This window comes from Lissotriton vulgaris, chromosome 2_1 (genome assembly GCF_964263255.1).
Source record: "Lissotriton vulgaris chromosome 2_1, aLisVul1.2, whole genome shotgun sequence".
NCBI classification, from domain to species: Eukaryota; Metazoa; Chordata; class Amphibia; order Caudata; family Salamandridae; genus Lissotriton; species Lissotriton vulgaris.
The window spans coordinates 1495493278-1495514734 of NC_141687.1; the positions used below are offsets into that span (position 1 = coordinate 1495493278).

Consider the following 21457-nt stretch of genomic DNA (forward strand, 5'->3'; position numbering starts at 1 on the left):
ATTATAAAAATATTATATTTGATAGCTATAGAAATTTGCTATTAAAAAACCTTTGAAATTCACTGAAAAAAACATAGGTTTGAGGCCCTATATATAGTTAGGAATTAGCATTTAAAAAACCTATGAAATTCACTGAAAAAACCATAGGTTTCACACCAGTTATAGTTAGGAATTAGCATTTAAAAGACCTATTAAATTCACTGAAAAAACCATAGGTTTCACACCAGTTATAGTTAGCTGGAAATTTTACTGACATAAAACCATTGAAATTCCCACGTTATAGTTAGTTGGACTCACTATAAATTGCGCGCCTGCAATGGACTTATTGCGTGAACTGTGTTATTCCCAGGTATCCGAGTGCTCTTACAGGAACGCCGTCTTTCTAGGGATATTGTGCCGGTGGCTCCGCCGGAATCGAGCCACCCCAAACGAAAGGCAAGGGGTTGCCAGCAGGACCTTTCTTATGGTGAATATATCCATATGCTCAATGAATGTCCTGTCTTACCGGTCTTCTATCTAATACCAAAACTCCATAAAGGAATATCACCAATACCTGGCAGGCCAATTATCTCTGCTATCAAAAGCAGTGGAGAGAATGTTGGGCGCTTTGTAGACTTTTTCCTACAAAACTTGGTAAGCGAACTGCCAAGCTATGTTCGTGACACGAGTGACTTTTTGGAAAAAATAGAGGGCCTGGAATGACAGGAAGACATGCTTCTCATCACTTTGGACATTGAGCAATTATATACCAGCATTGCCCACAGTTGTGGTCTAAATGCAACTGCTTATTTTTTGGGGCAAAGGCCATTGGAATTTCATCAGCACAACAAAATGATTTTGAGTTTAATAGAATGGTGTTTACTCAATAATTGCTTTTCTTTTGGAAAAGAGGTGTGGAGACAACTTCGAGGTGTGGCAATGGGGGCCTGCTTCTCCCCCAGCTACGCGTGTTTACACGTGGGCTGGTGGGAGGAGCGGGCCCTCAACGTCACACACCAGGTTGGGGTCAGAGAATAAATTGTCACATTTTTACGCGATATATATGACATTTTTATAGTTTGGCAGGGAGACAAAGGGGAAGTCCATCAATTCATTGATGAAATCAACAATACCCTTAACCTAAAATTCACGTCCCACATCAGTGCCAAACAAATTGAATTTTTAGATGTCAGTGTCTATATAGATATAGACAATCGATTACAAACGACCCTACATAGAAAAGCCACTGCAGGCAATACAACCCTGCATGCTTCCAGTCTCCATCCCATGCACACCATTGACAATATACCATTAGGAGAAATCCTTAGGATCAAAAGAATATGTAGCTCTCATGAAAACTTTCTCAAATGTGTTAAAGATTTAAGGATACGACTTAAGGCTCGAGGGTATTCTGATCAAGTGTTTTACCGGGCTCTGGCTAGAGCCGACAAACAATCTAGATCCTCATTACTCCCATAATCTACTGAGAATGCTCCTGCTGTGGCAAACCTAAGTGGGGAAATCTCTAATGAGCGCCCGAGATTTATCACTGCATTCAGTAGTCAGGAGAAAAAGATCAGACAAATTATTAATCGTAATTGGCCTACCATTCTGACGGACACAGTGCTAGGAAGCATGTTGCCAAACAAACCACTGGTAACATTCCGGAGAGCACAAAGCATGGGGACAGTGCTGGATCAAAGTAGTCCAGAATTGAAGCAAAAGGCAGTCTGGCTACAACCAGCTCCGGGGTTCCGTAAATGTTCTACGTGTAGAGCTTGCCAAGTTGGCATCAAAAAAACGCACTACAGTACCCCATTCAAATTAATGGATACGCCTATTGTTGGCAACCACACATGTAAGACCGATCATGCTGTGTACGTCCTGACGTGCACCTGCGGGCTTAATTATATAGGCAGTACCAAGCAGCAGGTGCACGTCAGGATCTTGCAGCATATCAGGGCCATTTTGCACTGTGACAGATCTTACCCGGTGGCTCGTCATTTTCAGAGTACACATAATAAAGATGTTAACTGTTTATCTTATTATGTGGTAGCTTCAGTCCCCCCTCTCAGGCGTGGTGGCAATCAAGAACTTAAACTGAGGCAACTAGAATCTCGTTTCATCCTTGAATATGACAGCAAGTGGCCTAATGGGCTTAATAATACTGAAGATTTACGCAACCTTCTCTAAAACTTTACCTCATACTCGAATAAATCTTCCATTCCGTGGCTAGTCAAGTTCCTGGTTGGGGAACAGTGGGGGGAGCCCCAATAGCTCCCCTGTCTCCCCTCATCCTGCGGGAGCCAGCATTGCTTTTGCACAAGGGGAGTTACTAACATGCAGATTCCCTTGTGCAAAAGCAAGTCTACTTCAGTTTTTGGAAGCGAGAGCAGGTTTCCTGTAATGAAATTTTCTATGGAAATTAACATGGGGAAAATACGATATGGGTTCCCCTATTTTTTTTGTCCCTGCTTGGCTAATCACCCCAAAACTTTCAAGACAGGAGCTGTCCTGAGTGAACTTTTTTTGGGACACTCGTCAAACAGTGCCAAAGATATTAGCGCCGCTTCTTTTGATTTCCTTACAGCAAGCAGACACCGACCCAAACTTTGGTGCTTAGAGTAGCTGTTTAAAGTCGGCCATTACACGTTTCAGTCCTCCAGGGACCTTGATCACATGACGATCGGCAGTAGGTAGTTATAGTCAAAACCTAGTTTTTATAGGAAAAGCATTTTTTTGATTTGCCAATATCTTTGGCGCAGTTTGACGAATCTTTGTGAAATTTTCCAAAAAACAGTGTTGGACTACACAGTTTGTCTGTTGAATGTTTCGGGGTGATTCGTCAAGCGGGGGCTGAGAAAAAAAGGTTCCCAAAGCACGTTTTCTCCATGTTCATTTCCATAGGATCTTTATTACAGGCTAGAGCCCGAACTGCTGAACGGAATTACACCAAATCTGGCGAAAAAGTAGGTCTAGATTTAGACTGTGCCCTTTTTGTTGAATGGTGTAAATCCGTATCAGTAGTTCCTGATCAATTTAAAAAAAAAGACAAATTCGATATCTGAGCACCGAGGAGGATTCGCGAACCCTCAGAGGCACGAGCTTCACTCTGATTGGCTGCCTACACTCCAAACCAGGAAGTGTTCTCAGCCGTCTTGTGATTCGGTAACCGAGTCGCCATGTTGTGATTCGGTAACCGAGTCACAAGAAAAGGATGGAAAAAGGTTGAAAAACAGAAAAAGGGGGCAGGGTAGAAACACCCTGACGCCCTAGGCCTACTCAGGGGTTCCCACAAGGACCAACAGGGCCAAAAAATCTTTTTCTTTTAAACTGCAGAATTTGCATTGGGGTCGCGAATCCTGCGGTGACAAAAAAAAAGTGCGGGCTCCCACAATTCGTTATTGTTAAGCCTCCAGGTTGGCTAGGTTCCGGGGCTGGCACAAATTATATAGAGGGGGCCCGTGGGGGCCCTCGCAGACCTGGGAATGGCACCTCCCCAGGGCTCTGTTTGTATTTTTAAAAAATGTGTGTTGGGGGCTCGAGCCCCCCCACATGTCCCGAGACACCAAATATTCAAATATGGAAGTCCGTTACAGAACCCCGGCCCTTGCGACTACCACCTCCCCGGGGCTTTAGAAAAGAAGGGAGAGGCCCCCTTCCTGGAGACTTTGATGGACCTGGGGACCGCCAACCCCAGGTCCGGCTCCTGCAATGCCCGGGGTGCCCACCCCAGGACACTGCTGTTTGCTCCTCATCGCAGAGAGGTGCAAATAGGGGCGTGGTCTCAGAACACCTCTCTACAACGCAGCTCTATGGCGCTTACTGGAGGTACCTAATGGGCTAGTTGGCCTTCAGGGACCCTCAAGAGTCAAGGGAACTTAATCCCCCAAATTACAACGCACCGGGGGCGCGTTTGCACAGTGGTTACTTATTGCTAAATGTGGGTGTTAAATTGGTACTAATGGTGTGCAAGTCACTCTTGCTTCCATCTGCGCCTCTCTTGCCTCTTTCTGCATTTCTGTTGCTTCTTTCTGCAAGTTTCTTTCTTTTTCTGCACTTCTTTTGACCTCATTCTGCGAATCTCTTTGACTTTCTGTACCTCTCCTCTCTTTCTGCACGTCTGTTTCCTCTTTCTGTACCTCATTTGCTTCTTTCTGCAAACCAGTTGTCTCTTTCTGCACTCGTCTTCCCTCTTTCTGTACCTTTCCTGCCTTTATTTGCATCTCACTTCCCTCTTTCCGCACTTGTCTTGCTTCTTTCTATACCTCTGTTGCTCTTTCTGCAATTCTCTTGCCTCTTTGTGCACTTCTCTTGCCTGTTTCTGCACCGCTCTTTCCTCTTGTTGCACCTCTGTTGGCTCGTTCTGCACTTTCCATCCTTCTTTCTTTACCTGTCTTGTTTCTTTCTATACCCCTGTTGTCTCTTTAAGTACCTTTCTTGTTGCTTTCTGTACTTTTCTTGCCTTTTTCTGCACCTCTCTTCCCTCTTTCTGCATGTCTGTTGCCTCTTTCTGCACCTCATTTGCTTCTTTCTGCACCCCTGTTGTCTCTTTCTGCACTTGTCTTCCCTCTTTCGTTACCTTTCTTGCCTGTTTTTGCATCTCACTTGCCTCTTTCTATACTTTTCTTACTTCTTTCTATAACCCCACTAGCTCCTTTCTACACTTCTCGTATCTCTTTCTTTACCCCTATTGCCTCATTCTGCACTTCCCATGCTTCTTTCTGCACCTGTCTTGCTTCTTTCTGCACCCTTAATGTCCCTTTATGTATCTCTCTTGTGCACTTCTCTTGCCTGTTTCTGCACCTATCTTGCCTCTTTTTGTACCTTTGTTGGCGCTTTCTGCACATTGTGTGCTCCTTTCTACACTTCTCTAGCTTCTTTCTGCACCCCTGTTGCTTCATTCTGCACTTTCCATGCTTCTTTCTGCGCCTGTCTTGCTTCTTTCTGCACCCCTGTTGTCTCTTTCTGCATGTCTGTTGCCTCTTTCTGCACCTCATTTGCTTCTTTCTTTACCCTTGTTGTCGCTTTCTGCACTTGTCTTCCCTATTTCTGTGCCTTTACTGCCTGTTTTTGCAACTCAGCTGCCTCTTTCTGCACTTTTTTTGCTGCCTTCTACACCGCTGTTGCTTCTTTCAGCAATTTTCTTGCCTCTTTTTGCACCTTTTTTGGCTTTTTCTGCACCTCACTTGCTCCTTTCTGCACCCCTGTTGCTTAATTCTGCACTTTCTATGCCTCTTTCTGTACCTATCTTGCTTCTTCCTGCACCCCTGTTATCTCTTTATGTACATCTTTTGCTTCTTTCTGCACTTCTCTTGCCTCTTTCTGCACCTTGTTGCTTCATTCTGCACTTTGTATGCTTCTTTCTGCATCTGTCTTGCTTTTCTGCCACCCTGTTGCCTCTTTCTGCTTCCCTCTTTCTGTACCTTTCTTGTTTGTTTCTGCATTTCCATTCCCTCTTTCTGTACTTTTCTTGCTTCTTTCTATACCTTTGTTGCTTCTTTCTGTACTTCCCTTCCTTCTTTATGCACTCCTCATGCCTCCTCTTGTACCTCTGTTGCTTTCTACTGCACTTCTCTTGGTTCTTTCTGCACTTCTCTTGCCGCCTTCTGTACCTCTTAGTTAGAGGTAGTTTTAATCCCCTTGCCCTATTATGTACTAGGGCCAACAGGGGATGCCATGCCAATCACAGGGGTACCCCAACCCATAGCGTACCCTACTGAATGAAGGTGTTTTCACTGTATTTTTAGTGTCTTTCAGCATAGCACTGGTTCCGTTCCTAGTTAGTCAGAGTCAGTTACCACCAGTACCCATCAGCAAAAAGTTGGGGGCACAGGATGACTTTGCAACACGGCCTCTTTCTGCTCCTCTATTGGTTATTTTTGCACATCTCCTGCTTCTTTCTGCACCTTTCTTCATCTTTCTGGACTGCTGTTGCCTCTTTGTGCATTTCACTTGCTTTTTTCTGCGCCTTTCTTCCTCTTTCTGTCCATGTCCTACCTTTGTAGGCATAGTTAGAAATTAGCATTTAAAAACCTTTAGAAATACACTGAAAAAACATAGGTTCAGGGACATTATAGTTAAAAATGAGCATTTAAAAAAACCTTTGAAATTCACTAAAAAAACTATAGGTTACCGGGACATTATAGTTAAAATTAGCATTTAAAAAACCTTAGAAATTCACTGAAAAAACCACAGGTTTCAAGGACGTTATAGTTAGTTGGACCCTTCACTCATGCAAAACCAGAGCAATTCGGCTGTTATAGTTAGTTTAGCTAACTATAACTTGCGCCTGTACAATGTACTACTGATGATGTCGCATATTACATCATTCATGACATGGTCTGTGACATCACTGATGACATAACTGATGAAATCTCAAATGGCATCACTGATGACATCACTGATAACATCATCCACATGATAATCTGATGCACCTCCTCTTACCCTAATATAACCTTTGATACACCCACTCTAAAACAGACTACCATTTTCGAAACTTTAGACACACCAATAGCAGTTAGTACATACCCACTCACTAATTCCTAGGTCTACACACACATCCACTCATTTATCCATACAGACACTCATACATCAATACAATACTATCATATGCACTCACATATCTATACAGACACTCACACACCGCCACTAATCAATTGAGTTACTCACATACCTAGTCAGTCATGAAAAGAATCAATCACACTCCCATTTACTGGAGAAGTGGGAGAAGTGTGGCTCAATGATTAGAGCGGCCGACCCTGATGCAGAGGTGTAGCCCGGGATGAGGGTTCAATTCCCTTCCTCGCGCGTCTTGGGCTCAAAAATCCCACAGACCTGATAATTCTCGCCTCGGTGCCTATTCCAATCATGGAGTCCGACTCTGCAACTCTGGGCAATAGCTTGCTTAATCTCCACAACGGCCCCCACAACGCTAAGGATGCCTGGCCTCCACCTTGGAGGTGCCCAGGAGTGGACGCCTCACAGGGAAAGCCAGGATGGGTTCCACAGCGGTATTCGTACAAGCGCCTTGAGACCCTTGCGGGAGAGTAGTGCGCTATACAAGTATCAATTTACATTTACATTTACTCACCTATACAGTTATACACACACCACCTCACTTATTCAAACACATACTAACACATACTTACACTTTTATACAATAACTAATACAAGCACACACTCATCCATACAGTCGCTCTCACAATCACTCACTCTCACATATAGTCATTTATAAACTCCAACACTCACATATACTACCTTTCACATATGCAGTTACTCACAAATGTACCACTGAAGACATCCATTCACTCACCAACAGACCCATATACACACTCACCCATCCAAACAGCCCTTCACAGATCCACTCTTGTACCCATACACCCAGTGAATCACCCACTCGCACATCTATGCACAGAGTCACACCCCCCTCACCCACCCCCACAGACACTCAGGCACCCATAAAGATACTCAGACAACCAGTCAATAACGCCTATAGACCCTCATTTAGCTACTCACCAACCCATGCAACCGCTCACACACCAGCTGACAAACTAAACTGTGTGAATGTCTGTATCAGTCACTAACCCATGCATTTATAAAAACGCATTTAATCACTCACATGTACAGTCAGTCAGGCACCTTCTAAATCATTCATTCAGACATTTATTCACCCACTCACTCTTTAATACACCTTGGGCTATATAAATATATATATATATTCACTGAAAAAACCATAGGTTATAGACCATATATAGTTAGGAATTAGCATTTACAAAACCTTGAAAATTCACTGAAAAAACCATAGGTTAAAGACCATATATAGTTAGGGATTAGCATTTACAAAACCTTATTTTACTCACACAAAACCATTGAAATTTGCATATATAGTTAGTTGCACTAACTATATATTGCGCACCCGCAATCCACTGCTGATAATGTCACATATTACATCATTCATGACATGGTCAGTGACATCACTGATGACATCACTGATGACATTATCCAGTGACTGTATGTTTCTGTAAAGTTAAAATATGTCTTACATATTGAAGAATGAGTGGATGTATAAGTGTCTGGATGAAGGATTTAGTAGGTGGATGACTGACTTTATGAGTGAGTGATTAAATGTGTTTCACTGAGTGCATGGGTTAGTGACTAAACTGTCTTAATTTGTGCATCATTATGTCTGTTGTTCTGTAAACTGCTGCATGTGTTGATCAGTAGCTATATGAGTAACTATATGGGTTATTGATTGGTTGCCCAAGTATTTGTATGGGAGAATGAGTGTGTGTGTGGGTGGCTGGGAGGTGTATGACTCTGTGCATAGATGTGTGAGCAGTTGATTCACTAGATGTATGCGTTCAAAAGTGCATGTGGAAACAGCTGTATGGGCGGTTGACTGTGTGCATGAGTGTATTGGTGAGTGAATGGATATCTCAGTGCTACATGTCAAAGTAAGTACATATGTAAAACACAGTACATGTGAGAGTTGACATATATAAATAACTGTGCATAAGAGCCAGTGAATGTGTGAGTGGCTGTATGGATCATTGTGAACTTGTATCAGGGATTGTATAAGAGAGTAAATATGTGTTAGTATATGTTTGAATAAGTAAGGTGTGTATAACTGTATAGTTGAGGAAATGGAGGTGTGATTGATTCTTTGCATGACTGACTAGGTGTGTGAGTAACTCCATGGATGAGTGACAGTCTGTGAGTGTTTGTTTACACTGATTGTATCCAAGGTTATATTAGAGTCTGAAGAGGTTCATTATATTATCACATAAATGATATCATCAGTGACGTGATCAGTAATGTCAAATGAGATGTCATCAGTGATGTCATCAGTGATGTCATTTTAGATGTCATCAGTGATGTCATTTTAGATGTCATCAGTGATGTCATCAGTGATGTCATTTGAGATGCCATCAGTGATGTCATCAGTGATGTCACTGACCATGTCATGAATGATGTAATATGTGACATCATCAGCAGTGGATTGCGGGTGCGCGATATATAGTTAGTGCAACTAACTATATATGCGAATTTCAATGGTTTTGTGTGAGTAAAATAAGGTTTTGTAAATGCTAATCCCTAACTATATATGGTCTATAACCTATGGTTTTTTCAGTGAATTTTCAAGGTTTTGTAAATGCTAATTCCTAACTATATATGGTCTATAACCTATGGTTTTTTCAGTGAATTTCAATGTTTTTTTATAGCAAATATCAAAATCTGTAAAATGTATTATTCTTTTAAATGAAAAAAATATTTTATATGTTTTTAACATAATTTTTTTATGCATCTGTCAAACCCTGACCTCTCAATAGTGCACTGTGGTGGAAATGATTTTGGGACTATGACTGGGGTTGGTCTGGAAATGCTTTTAAAGGACACCTTTCATCAATTGATGACACTTTTTCCCCAAACTGCCTTGGTATATTCCAATATATGCCAAAGACAGAAATGGAAGTGGTCCAACCAATTTTTTCCACAATTTGAGAACGCACGGAAACATGTAAATAAATCTGTTGCTGCTTACATGAGAGACTTTAGAATGGGTTTAATATACAACAATAACTTGCGTTACAACATGCAAGACATCTACAGAGGAAATGGTGTGCACTTCTCCGATGAGGGGAATAGAATATTCCTCCTGAATTTAAAACTGTGCAATGGAACCTACTTGTAGGTACCTAAATTAGCCACAGAACCCAATAGCTCTTTTCAGAGCTACCCTACCTCTGATCATTCAAAACGTTTTTCTTTTTGTAACTTTTTTCACTATTTTTCACAAAAGTACACTCCCTAGTTCGCTTACCGGTGCGCGTACCGGGCGCTCCCCACGCAATTTCTTTTTTTTTTTTGCCTATATGAGCGTCTTAAGCCCCCCTCAGAAAACCTAGAGGGTCAGAAAGTGTCTACCGTGCCCCCTTCTACCCATTCCGAACATTGTTTCCCCTCCATCTTGTGTCTCAATTCTACAGATACACAAAATGGAGGACTCCCGCAACACTGCCAGTACGCGTACCGGGGCGCGCACCAGTGAGCGCTCGCTAAAAAAAGGTGGGAAAGTAATTTACAGAAAAAGCACTGGAGACACTTTCATCAAATATGAAATAGACCCTACTACATAGCAGTCCCTACCATTTACCCAAATTTGATGGAATTCCATTGAGACAATTATGCTGTAGGCCTGACTAAATATCCTGAGGTAAATTACATGACAAAAACACATATGAAGTGTTAGAATTGACAACCAATTAAAATGTTACTTTCATTTTCTACTAATATTTCAAGACATTTGATTGGTTATGTACCTGAATATATATAAAGAAAGAGAGAGAAACACAGCCATTTGACTACTACTTCCTGAAGTACATTTCAAGAGCATTTTCACTGTCAACTTTAACTTCTTTTTCAAAAGTAAGATATAATTTTCAAAATTTGAAAGGAGAACTATGTTATGCACTTTAAATTAATTTAGGAAAACGTTTTCAGATAGTTACATACTGTCCCTCTATAAGAGTTAGTCATTGAGAAATACTTAATTATTTAAATTATTGATTGAGTTAGGCTTCTGTGGTATAATTATGAATTTACTTAGGCTTCATCACAGGCACTTTTTAATAGTTCTACTTCCTGCCTGAAACCATGCACTGCCCAAAGAGTACTTCACTGTTAAAAACTCACAAGTACCTGTCTGAACTTAAACCCAACAGTGCCCTATCTTCACTGATATATTTATTTTTTATGCAATTTACAGCAAGAAATTGGAAGCACAGCAAAAAGAAAATACAATTTCATTTGAAATTAAGATTGAAAGCAATCCAAACCAAGGAAAAGAAGAACTTGACTTTATGGATGAAACAGTAGACCAAGAATTATTAAAATGTGCCGAAGAATGTGATTCTTGGAATGAAAAGGAGGACATTCCTGATGATTTAATGTTACAAATTCTCTTAGATTTTGAAAAATCAGAACAATAAATTTAAATTTTAAAAGTTACAATTGTTTGAGACATTATTCTTTTTAATATGAAAATTATGAAATAGTACCCAAAAAGATAAAATATAAACTGAGACTTAAAATATACTGTGCAACTTTTTTGTGTTACATAGTAAGTTTGCTCATAGTTACTTCCTTTCTCCCACTATATTATCTCCAATGTGTATTTAACATCTCTTTATCATCTCCTGCCTCCATGTTCTTTCTGCTTTCCTCACAGACTATGCTATGAATTCCATATACCACAATAACTTCTGAAACAACATGCAAGATATCTACAAAGGAAACGGTGTATATTTATTTTTAGACTCTGCGTTGGTACCTACATGTTGGTACTTACATAAAAAAAAAAATACAACAAAAAGAACAATCAATAAACATACAATATTTGAACATTCTTTCATTCTTTTTTCCCTATATTACGCTCCCCGGTTCGCTTCCGGGTGCGCGTACCGGGTGCTCCCCCGCAAAAAAAACGATAATAAAATTTTTTTTTTTTGTCCCGCGGGTTCCTTTTAAAGCCCCCTCATCGAACCTAGGGGGTCAGGGAGGATGTACTCTGCCCCCTTATGCTCATTTCCCCCTTTTTTTTTGCCACCTCTTGTGTCTCGATCCTACCGAGACACAAGATGGTGGCAGCTCCGGACTGTTTAGAATGTTCCCAATCACCGGGGAGCCAATCCGCTTCTCCTCGCGAAGTTCCGTTACGCGTCAGGTACGCGAACTGGGGCGCTAACCAGGACGCTGTCACAGATATATATATTTTTTGATTGTTAATTTCTCAAAGTCCACTGGAGCACATATCTTGAGACCTAGCAAAGGCACATCGGGCTACCAGTCCCTACAATTTCGCCAAGTTTCGTGTAAATCCATTCAGCCGTTAGAGCTAAAAGTGATTTCAACCGCCCTATGGAAAAATGAATGGGAAAAACGCATTTTGGGACCCCCTTTTTTCTCGCCCCCCCCTTGACGGAACCACCCCAAATTTTTAGGGGCTGCTCAGAAACAAAATGTGCCATTTTCCTGAAAATTTCAGCCAATTCCGTCCACAAACGTCAAAGTTATTCGACATAGAATTTTCAGAAATCCCATAGGAAAAAAATCCTAACTATATATACCTACTGGCGACCGCCAGTAGGTAATAAAACATATTTAAACTTTACAGAAACACAGTCATTGGATGATGTTATCAGTGATGTCATTTGAGATGTCATCAGTGATGCCATCAGTGATATCATCAGTGATGTCAATGACCATGTCATGAATGATGTAATATGTGATGTCATCAGCAGTGCATTGTGGGGGTGCGAGTTATAGTTAGCAGAACTAACTATAACGGCCAAATTTCTCTGGTTTTGTACGAGTGAAATGTCCAACTAACTATAACGTTCCTGATACCTTTGTTTTTTTAGTGAATATATATATATATTATATGGTTTAAATGACGATTTAATTGCATTCATGCAGATATAATTTTCTAAAGATCATCAACTCTGATATATGTTTTGATTGTATATAGAGGTGTGCACGTATTTTCATAACGAAATACGTGTTTTTTCTATGTCTACACCTTTGCAACTCACGTCAATGGGTGGAGCATCACTGATAGAAAAAATTGTATAAATTTGTAGCTGACCAGGTGCGCGGTGTGTGACCAAGAGCACTAGTTGCTCGAAACGCGTAACCAGAGGGGTTTTAAATAAAATCTCCTTGACTGCAGCCATTTGGGTCCGTGTCTTCGTTTCCACAGAAGTGTGGTTTTCTTGAAGATTGTTCTGTTCATATATATATATATATATATATATATATATATATATATATATATATATATATATATATATATGCCCAATATTCTTTCACAAACAGGGATGATGGTGTTGCGTGTGGTCACAGTGTTTTTAATGTCTGGCCACCATTACCAATGAGCTGTACAATGTATGATTTCCATGGCAAACATTCTAATATTCGGAAGCCTCCGCACTTTAACCTCTGAGAAGAATTCATGCTCACTCACTTTCCTTTCTTAGTTTCATTCGAAGAAGGCATTATACTGCTCCACTTTCAAAATTCACGAGCTAAATTCATCAGCTACCACTGCTGAAATGTGTCCGACTCTACTCATTCACTGGTACATAGACAGTTGCCAAGGTGCATTGGGAAGTTGTTGTATTCATTACCAATCAAGAATACAACTTTACAGAGATAATGAAAGTAGATTTCCGAAAAGGCAGATTATGGCACCAATGTGTTGCCAGTACCTGGAAAGTTCTTCATTGAGGCCATTCATCTTTCATGCATCAGAGCATGAAACTCTGTATTTATTATATGTGCAACACTTTTGCACCAGAAGCGTAGACTTGAATAGAATACTGGCTTGTTCTAAAAGCTAGTCATGGCCAGCACTGTATGAACGCCACGTTTGGATACAGTAAGTTTTACAAAACCAGATCAATGTTAGTTCCTAAATGAATGGTCCACAATTCATCAGTATTATTAGCATAATTCATTCAGTTTAGGGATTATTAAGCACTATGAGTCAGGAAAAATACATAGAAAATAGCAAAAAAATGTGTAATGAAATCAGAATTTAAGATTTTATGAAGAAAAACCTGGATCCTTTTTTGGGACTCTATTGGGCTGAAACATGTCAACCTGATTAGGACACAGGCCACATAATGGTGTTTCAAGTGTCCAAAGTTTACTTTGAATCACCCCTACACCACCCATTAATAATCAACCAAATTTAAAGGTGCAGGTGCCCTGATTATCACAAACATCCTTTAATAGTCCTTCTGAATATAACGAGAGCTGCACTCCACTAGAGAATTCTCTGGGAAAAGCGGGATAGCCAATGAGGAAGCATGATATCCAGGGGGTGTTGAGGCCATTCCGTTATTTTGGGGTGAAATCTTCCTCCAGGGTCCACCCTCTAACTATTGGGACACGAGTCATCCTGAAAATTAATGACATGGTAGATGTCTGTTTTTCATAAATTGAGAGCCTGGTTTGGGGTACATTTGCTTTTTTGTGAATTGGTGTGTAGAGGGAGAGTGCAAACAGTTACTCATATAATGTTCTCTCATATTCTCCCAGCTCTCAAAGTTATAAGGGCATTGTGTGTGTAGTAGCCACAAAAGTTTGCTCATCATTTAGTCCTAATGGCAGTTGAAATATTGACTCCTGAAATCACATTGTGTCAAAAGTAAGAACAATGCAGACTAAATATTGAATGCTTAACATTTAGGACAATAGTTTAGTTTGAATAACTAAACATTCGCAGTCATATTTTCCTTTATTGCTGGTTAAGACATGAAGGTTAAGGTGACTCTAGAGTTATGTCTAGGATTTCTTCTAGGTAGGGTGAAGGTTAGGGATTAGGATCCTAACTTTAGTTAAGATTAATGTTGATTTAAAGGTCTGAGCTAGGATAATGGCAGTGATTAGTAATTGTCATTGTGTTTAGAGTCAAAAGCATGTTAATGTGTATGCGCACATTTAGGGACGAGGTACTGTAAGGTTGTGTTTAGTCTTAGGGTTAGGGTGAAAGGAGTGTTTACGGCTAGTGAAATGATTAAAGTTAGAATATTTTTAGGTTCACTTTAAAGGTAAGGGGAAAGGTCAGAGTACAGGTTTTGAATATTGATTGTTTAAGAATCAGTGTTACTGTTCTGCATAGGGAAGTGTAAATATTAGGAATGTCAAGGGGATTAGAAAGGAAAAGTATTAGTTTTATGGTAGGAGTTGAGTTTAGGTCTGAAATGTGGGTTAAATAGTGTAATATTCCCACGGTAATTAATTGAAACCTGTGTCTGATAGGTCAAAAGCGCTTGGCTTGATCTGTGTCGTAGATGGAAGCAGCTATATTTTCTGTGCACAGCTGGAGCAATGTGATTGGGTAAAACATAATCTTTAATAGTGACATCATCTTCCTTGATTGAAATTTGTATTTAATTCTCCTGAATTATTTGGTGTCGAAACATCTAATTTCTGCGACTGTACATTTCTTTGGAGACAAGAATATCACATACCTTGTGGTGTCAGCAAAATATGGTACGTCTTTATCCAGGTTCTTGTGGTCACAAGGATCTAAGATGGCTTTCTTGTGGTGCGTGGAAGACAAAGGGAGACATATTACAGATAATGAAAAGCTCTGCCTTCTAAAATATACTTTATCGAAGTGCATGCCAAAATTGAGCATTTTACACTATTTGTGATTTGAAATGAAGACTGTCTCATAGGCTGAAAACCATTCTTCAGAATATCACAATTGCCCCACAAGTTCTTTGTACATTGTAATGAATTATTCCGAAGTGGAATTTCAATATTTGACAATCTCTGCTCATTTAACACACCAGGCAGAGCCACCACATTGTGGTTTGTTTACCACATTCACAAAAATTAGACATAGTGAGATTCCATCCATCCAGCACAGACATAGTACATTCATGTCTGTGCTGTTTTCCCTTATAAAAGGAATAAGGTGGCCTTGAAACCACTTGCAAAGTAGACATTTTCAAAATGTTCTCCCACTTCTAGACATGACAAGATCGCTCAATTTATTTTAACAGTGTAGGGGTTCTGGCAAATCTTGGTTATTAGCCCATAAGAAACTATTGCACTGGGTTCAGCCTTGTTGTTCTCGTTTCACCACCCCTATGTAACGGGAGATTGCAGGCTAATCCAGAAATTACCACTTTAAACAGGTAAGAGACAAATGTATTTGTGCATCTGAAGTGCTTAGCCCTGATTGGATCTCTGAATGAAGCACCTTATCCAAGTTTTCGTCCATGAGGCGAGAACAATCAACAGTACCATACAGAACTTGCTCAGCTGGGAAAAAGAAGGAAGCTTGTTTCTACTTGAAGTGTTTTTGCAAGAAAAAAGTATCCTCGTGCAATGTGTGTGTCTTGCAAATATCTAATTAGGAGCCTTAAATCTACCTTTGCTTTCGTTAAACTAGCAAAGACCATGGCATACCAAACACATGGCTATATTTACCTGCAGGTACTCTTTTAAATCCGTGAGGTTGATCACCATGCCTGTGGTTGGATCGATCTGTAAGGAGAATAGATTAGATACTTAGCATGCTTTATGTTTTTGGATATCTACATTATTACACAGTCCTGTAGGCAAGAATACACAATAGCCAACTCGAGATCTCATCAAATAACTCAAATGGTGTAAGTTACTCAGCAAGTGGAATACGTTTACAAATATCACACAGATAAAAATATTTCCTTATTGTGAATTGTGAAGTATATTTAGCCTAGCAATCTACTGCATTTAGTGTGATGTTCAAGTTATTGGCATGAATTGCCACAGTTTTGTGATGAAGGGATACATGAAAGAAGCTTAGGGGCAGATTTATGAAGGACTTGCGCCGCCGGTGCGTCACTTTTTCCCATGTTAAAAATGACGCACCGGCGGCGCAAGGCCTTCATAAATCTGCCCCTTAGTGTTTGCGATTACCAAATAATGAGTTTTTGCGATTTGGTTTTTGGTAATAGCAAACATTAATCTACAAAATTGCGTTTTACACTTTGTACCATTCCCAGTGGGTTCCAGGTAGACCTACCTCTTGAATATTATTGAGGTAGGTCTCACTTTGCACTTTGGAAGTGCAAAAATCACAGGGATGGCGGCCTACAGGGGTCACAGACCAGCACGTCTGTGATTGCTTTTCAATAAAACCATTTTTCTTTAAAAAATACACCCTGTTTTCCTTGAATGAAAATGAGATGTATTTAAAAATAAAAAAATGAAACGTTTAAGCTTCATTCTTTAGAGTAGGCAGTGGCCTGTGGGACCATTGCCTGCTCTTAAAAAAATAAATAGTTTTTCATTATCAAACAGGAAGGGGTCCAAATGGAACCCTTTCTCATTGCGAATGGCTTACCACCAACTTTGAGTTGGTGGTAAAGTGAGACTGTTTTGTGACTGCATTTGATACACAACAGTATGCCATAAGCATGCCCCTTCCAAATACTAATTCGCAAACCGACACTGCGATTGAATAATAGCTTGCCAAATTGCAATTAGGGTTTTGTGCATTTGAAAATCCCTTTTTGTATTTGTAAATGGGTCAGTTCTGCAAAACAGCCTGTTTGCGACCACAAAAGGGCTTTATACATGTGTCCCGAAGTGACAAAAACAAGAATTCCTTTTAAAGATTTGATGATATACAAGGTTGGCATCCCTTCCTTTCCTCATTAAACGGCACGAGGCATGCAGAATAAGAATAGGAAGAAATGGCCATTGATGATGCATCACTATTTCACGCTGTTCTTCAAGATTTCATCCACAAATAATAACATTCAGATAGCATACATTTGACAGGGCCTCCTCGAGATAATGTGTCCAACACAACTCCAAAGCTGCTCAACTGATAAAGCAAAAACACTACCAAATCAGTAAAATCAACAGGCGGAGGTGCTGGCCCGGCAGCAAAAGAAGGAGGTGATCAGCATTCAGGTTGCCTCCCTTCCCTCACTCTCCCCCCTGCAAAGACCAGATAGTCCGGGCTACAATGGAGACCACAGCAGGGAGTGACAACCCCGGACCGACCGATCGGCGAGGAAGCCCTGCTCTCTATCACGGGATCAAGGACTGAACATCTCTGCCCATCTAGAGACAGCGAGAACCGTGAGGTGGTGCATCCGCAGGTGAGGTCTAAGTTCGGGCTGACGAGACTGCGGTGCACTCCCCCGGTAAAGGACCGGGGATGCTGCCAGATGGAGGGGTTGGGACGGAGAGGGGCTGGGCACGGGGCTAGAGAGATAAGCAGCGCTCTCCCCCTCTCTGTAACCTGCCCCCTGTGGAGACAAAACAAAGAGACCTAGAACACCGGTGGGCTCGGTCACTAGTGGAGCCCGTAATTGCCATAGCTAGTCCCTTGTTGAGACTAATCCCTGGAGGCAGCGCAAGAGCCCTGAGAAGAATAGGAAGACCCGGCCAAGTTTATTGCGGTACCCCCACTCCCTCCCTAATATTGAGTGAGGGCCAGGCCACAAGTCAGCTGTAACAGAGTCTGCGTAAGGCCAACATACTTGGCGCAAGTGATTCTGACACGCTTTCAGACCTTGCAGCAGTGGGAGTCCGGTTCAGGCCACGGAGCGGCAAAAGTCCCACACTTTAAGAGTCTGGTCGTAGGGCCACAACACAACTCTCAGTGAATAGAAGCAGTCGGCCACCAGTAGAAACAGGGCAGGAGCTATAGCATAGTGATCACTCATCAGATGTGGTTGAGCTTATCTGAGCCAGTACACAGCATAGTAATAATTGAGATGGCATCTACCAAAACAAAGAAAGACCGGTCCTAAAGAGACCTTCTCCTCAGGCCTGGTGTCGGGGGCTCTGAGACTTTCCCTTCTTTGGCTGGTAGTCCCACCGACACGGAGACAGCGGATGCTGAAAGCCCGGTCACACGTGCCTTCCCGGAGTCTCTAGTTGCCTCTCTGAAAGATGACCTCCATACCATGAAAAAGGAGATAATGCTGGAACTGAGGGAAATGCCGAGGGACTTGGACTCTCTGGGCGACAGAGTGGATATGCTGGAGACGCAGGCTACAAGAGATGATGAGATAGAACAGCTCCAACAAGAGGTCATCCGCCTGCACAATCAACAAGCAGACCTTCAAACACATGTGGGAGACCTCAAAAACCGTTCCCGGAGGAACAACATACTGATCCAAGCTGTTCCACAGGGGTCCCAAGGGCAGGACATCGAAGCTTTCATGGAGGAACTCTTTCGCTTCATCTTGGGGACCCCGCCGAAACAACAAATTAAGCTGGACAGAACTCACCGGGTAGGCCCGAGAAGAACAGCAACAGTTCCCCACCAGACATACTCATGGGTGTCCACGATTTTCAGCTTAAAGAAAGGATCCTCTGAGAAGCCCAAGATCAACACCCTCTCGAATTTCGATCAATCAAGCCTCTGCTTTTTCAAGATCTAGCTGATCGCCCCCCACCTGCGATCTGAAGACATCTCTTACTACTGGGGTCACCCCTTCCATTTAATCTTCAAATAGAATGGTTGAGATTCGCTCAATGCAGGATGTCAAAAAGTTGCTCGGCCAAACCGACGATGATCTGAATGTACCTACAAAAAAGGTTCTAGACGACATCCATCTAGAGCCGAGGGTTGACCGATACCCGGTTCATCTCCAACCAGACCCTGAAACTACAGCAAAAGAGAGGCAGGCGTTTATTGCCTCCCTGGGAGAAGAGACAGCTAATGCAGACTAGATGGAGTTTGACCATGAAGATTTGAGGGGGTGGGAGGTCAGTGCGGAAGATTGTAATGGAATGCTGCCTGGTTATCACTGCATGAGGCCTGGGTGATGCGGGGAGGCGGGGTGAATCCTGATGACATCTTACGCATTTCCATGGGGTTGACCACCCAGGACTATACAAATGTTCAAAGTTTCATGTTTATTTGTATGTGTTTTGGTTTAGGGTTTAGTAGGCTCTCTCCTCCCTCTGGGGCAAGCCCTCCGCATAGAGATTACCATATCCGGGAAGACACTGGTCTACCTGACAGGCTTTCATTCATTAGCGACCCTGGTCCATGTTTTGATTATGTCATTAAAGTTATACCTTGCATGCCTGCAAACTTTCCCTATGGCTGCAACCCTTCAAATATTCTTGCTAAACATCAAAGGTCTTAATAACCCTACTAAAAGATAGGCCATCCCTTCATTCCTAGAAAACTCTGATGCACACATTTGCCTCCTTCAAGAGAAACATCTGTTACCCCGAGATACCCATAGGCTCCAACCAGGGCATTCCTTCGTAAGCTATTCTCAACTGGATACAAAATGTAAACCTCCAAAGTAATAGTAACAAAACTAAGGTGATGTCTTTCAGTCAGTCTGAGTCATTGGCCTCACCGAGATAGAGCAGGTTTAATATTACACATATCTCTGGGTCATGTTAGGCAAAAACTTAAACCTGAATCTCCACATAGAGAAGCTGTGAAGCAGAAACCCAAGCACAATCGGAACCATTCAAATGTTTGCAGCAGTGTGTAACACAGGCCCCTGCAGTGCCCGCGAATGTGGGGGTCCCCCAAAACTCCAGCAAAGTACCCTGGCCTGGGAGCTCCCAATTTAGTGTAGAGGGGCCCGCTCCACGTACCTTGCAGTGGGGCCCCCTCAAATTTTGTTATGCCAGAGGTTTGCAGCATTATATAGAGGAGGGGCGTATGGCCGAGCAATAGACTTAACAAAGAAAATAATAGATCCAGCCTTTTGTATGGATCTCTAATAAAATCACAAAATTATTTAAATGTTGAAAGGGTCTTTTTAAATTGCATTAGGGGACTGCTAAACTTAAGAAATTCAACGCTGCAATGCCGCCTAAAACTAGAGGTGCACCTCACTCTCCTGTCTTCCCTGGTGCACATTAAATAAGTTAAGAATTTAATGGATTGCAGGCTGGCAGGGATGACCATGTAAAACCATACATTAGGAACAAGTTGACCGGTCCAGACTACAACATGCTGTAATCTGGAAATACCATCACAAACCTGCTGACAATAGGCAACCTGCCATCTCCCTTCAATTTAATAAAAGAAAATGACCAGTAAAAACTTTACATTGCATCACCAACATTTGCACAACAACAAAGCATACAAATTATAACTATTCCATTGAACCTTACTCCTCAGTAAGACAACCATCTCTTAATTACAAAAGGAACCTTTCGGAAAAGAAGCTTTTCCTGCTTTTAGACAATTTTTTTCTCCTTCAAGCAATTGGACGGCTCCCAGAAAATTGAGTCAGAAAACCACAATTAATGCAAGGTTTTCAAAACATTCAAGCAGTTGATTAACCCTGGGCGTAGTTCGCGTAGTTGCGCTACGCGTAGCTACGTGAAGTACACTTCGCACTGCGCGAGATACGCGTAGCGCTATGCGAACTGTGTAGTGCGCTGTTCGTGATGATTGAACAGTGCCGGATGCTTGTCAGCACTGTGCAATCATTGAAAACTGCATCCTGCACAGTGCGAGCTGTCGTTTTCTGCCGCTTGAGTAGATTTTTACCCGAGCGGCAGCTTTTTCAACGCGGACTGGTAGTTTCTCATTGCGAGCGATTGCAAGCATACGTGACCGCTCGCAATGAGAAACCTGACCTCCCGTGTTGAGAATCTCGCCGGGAGGTTTATTTTTCTCATTTGCAATCGCCAACTAGATGTTGCTGATCGCGAATGAGGAAAAAGTCTCACTAGGGATGTCATTTTGCTCACTCGCGGTCGCCAACTTGACGTTGAGAACCGGGAGCGGGCAAAAAATGTAAACTACGCTACGCTACGCTACACTATTTTGCACTGTGCTACGTGCAATTGGCGTAGTGCAAAGCTGCACAAACTACGCAAACTTCGCAAGCGTAGCGTAGTTGGCCGCCCAGGGTTACAGTTTAACCAACACATAGTCGGCCTCTGCCCAGTTTTTGCTTGACGCTCAGAA

General features: G+C 41.8%; 1 protein-coding gene across 1 annotated transcript in view; it reads right to left on the bottom strand.

The window, feature by feature from the left end:
• The window catches only part of LOC147732809 (6-pyruvoyl tetrahydrobiopterin synthase-like), a 181303-nt gene that overhangs the window by 67512 nt on the left and 92334 nt on the right, over positions 1-21457 (bottom strand). Inside the window, exons 4-5 of the mRNA XM_086957362.1 lie at positions 15988-16044; positions 15018-15088 (exon numbers count right to left, since the gene is read on the bottom strand). Of these exons, the coding sequence (XP_086813488.1) occupies positions 15018-15088; positions 15988-16044 (128 nt within the window). The remainder of the gene's footprint in view (positions 1-15017; positions 15089-15987; positions 16045-21457) is intronic.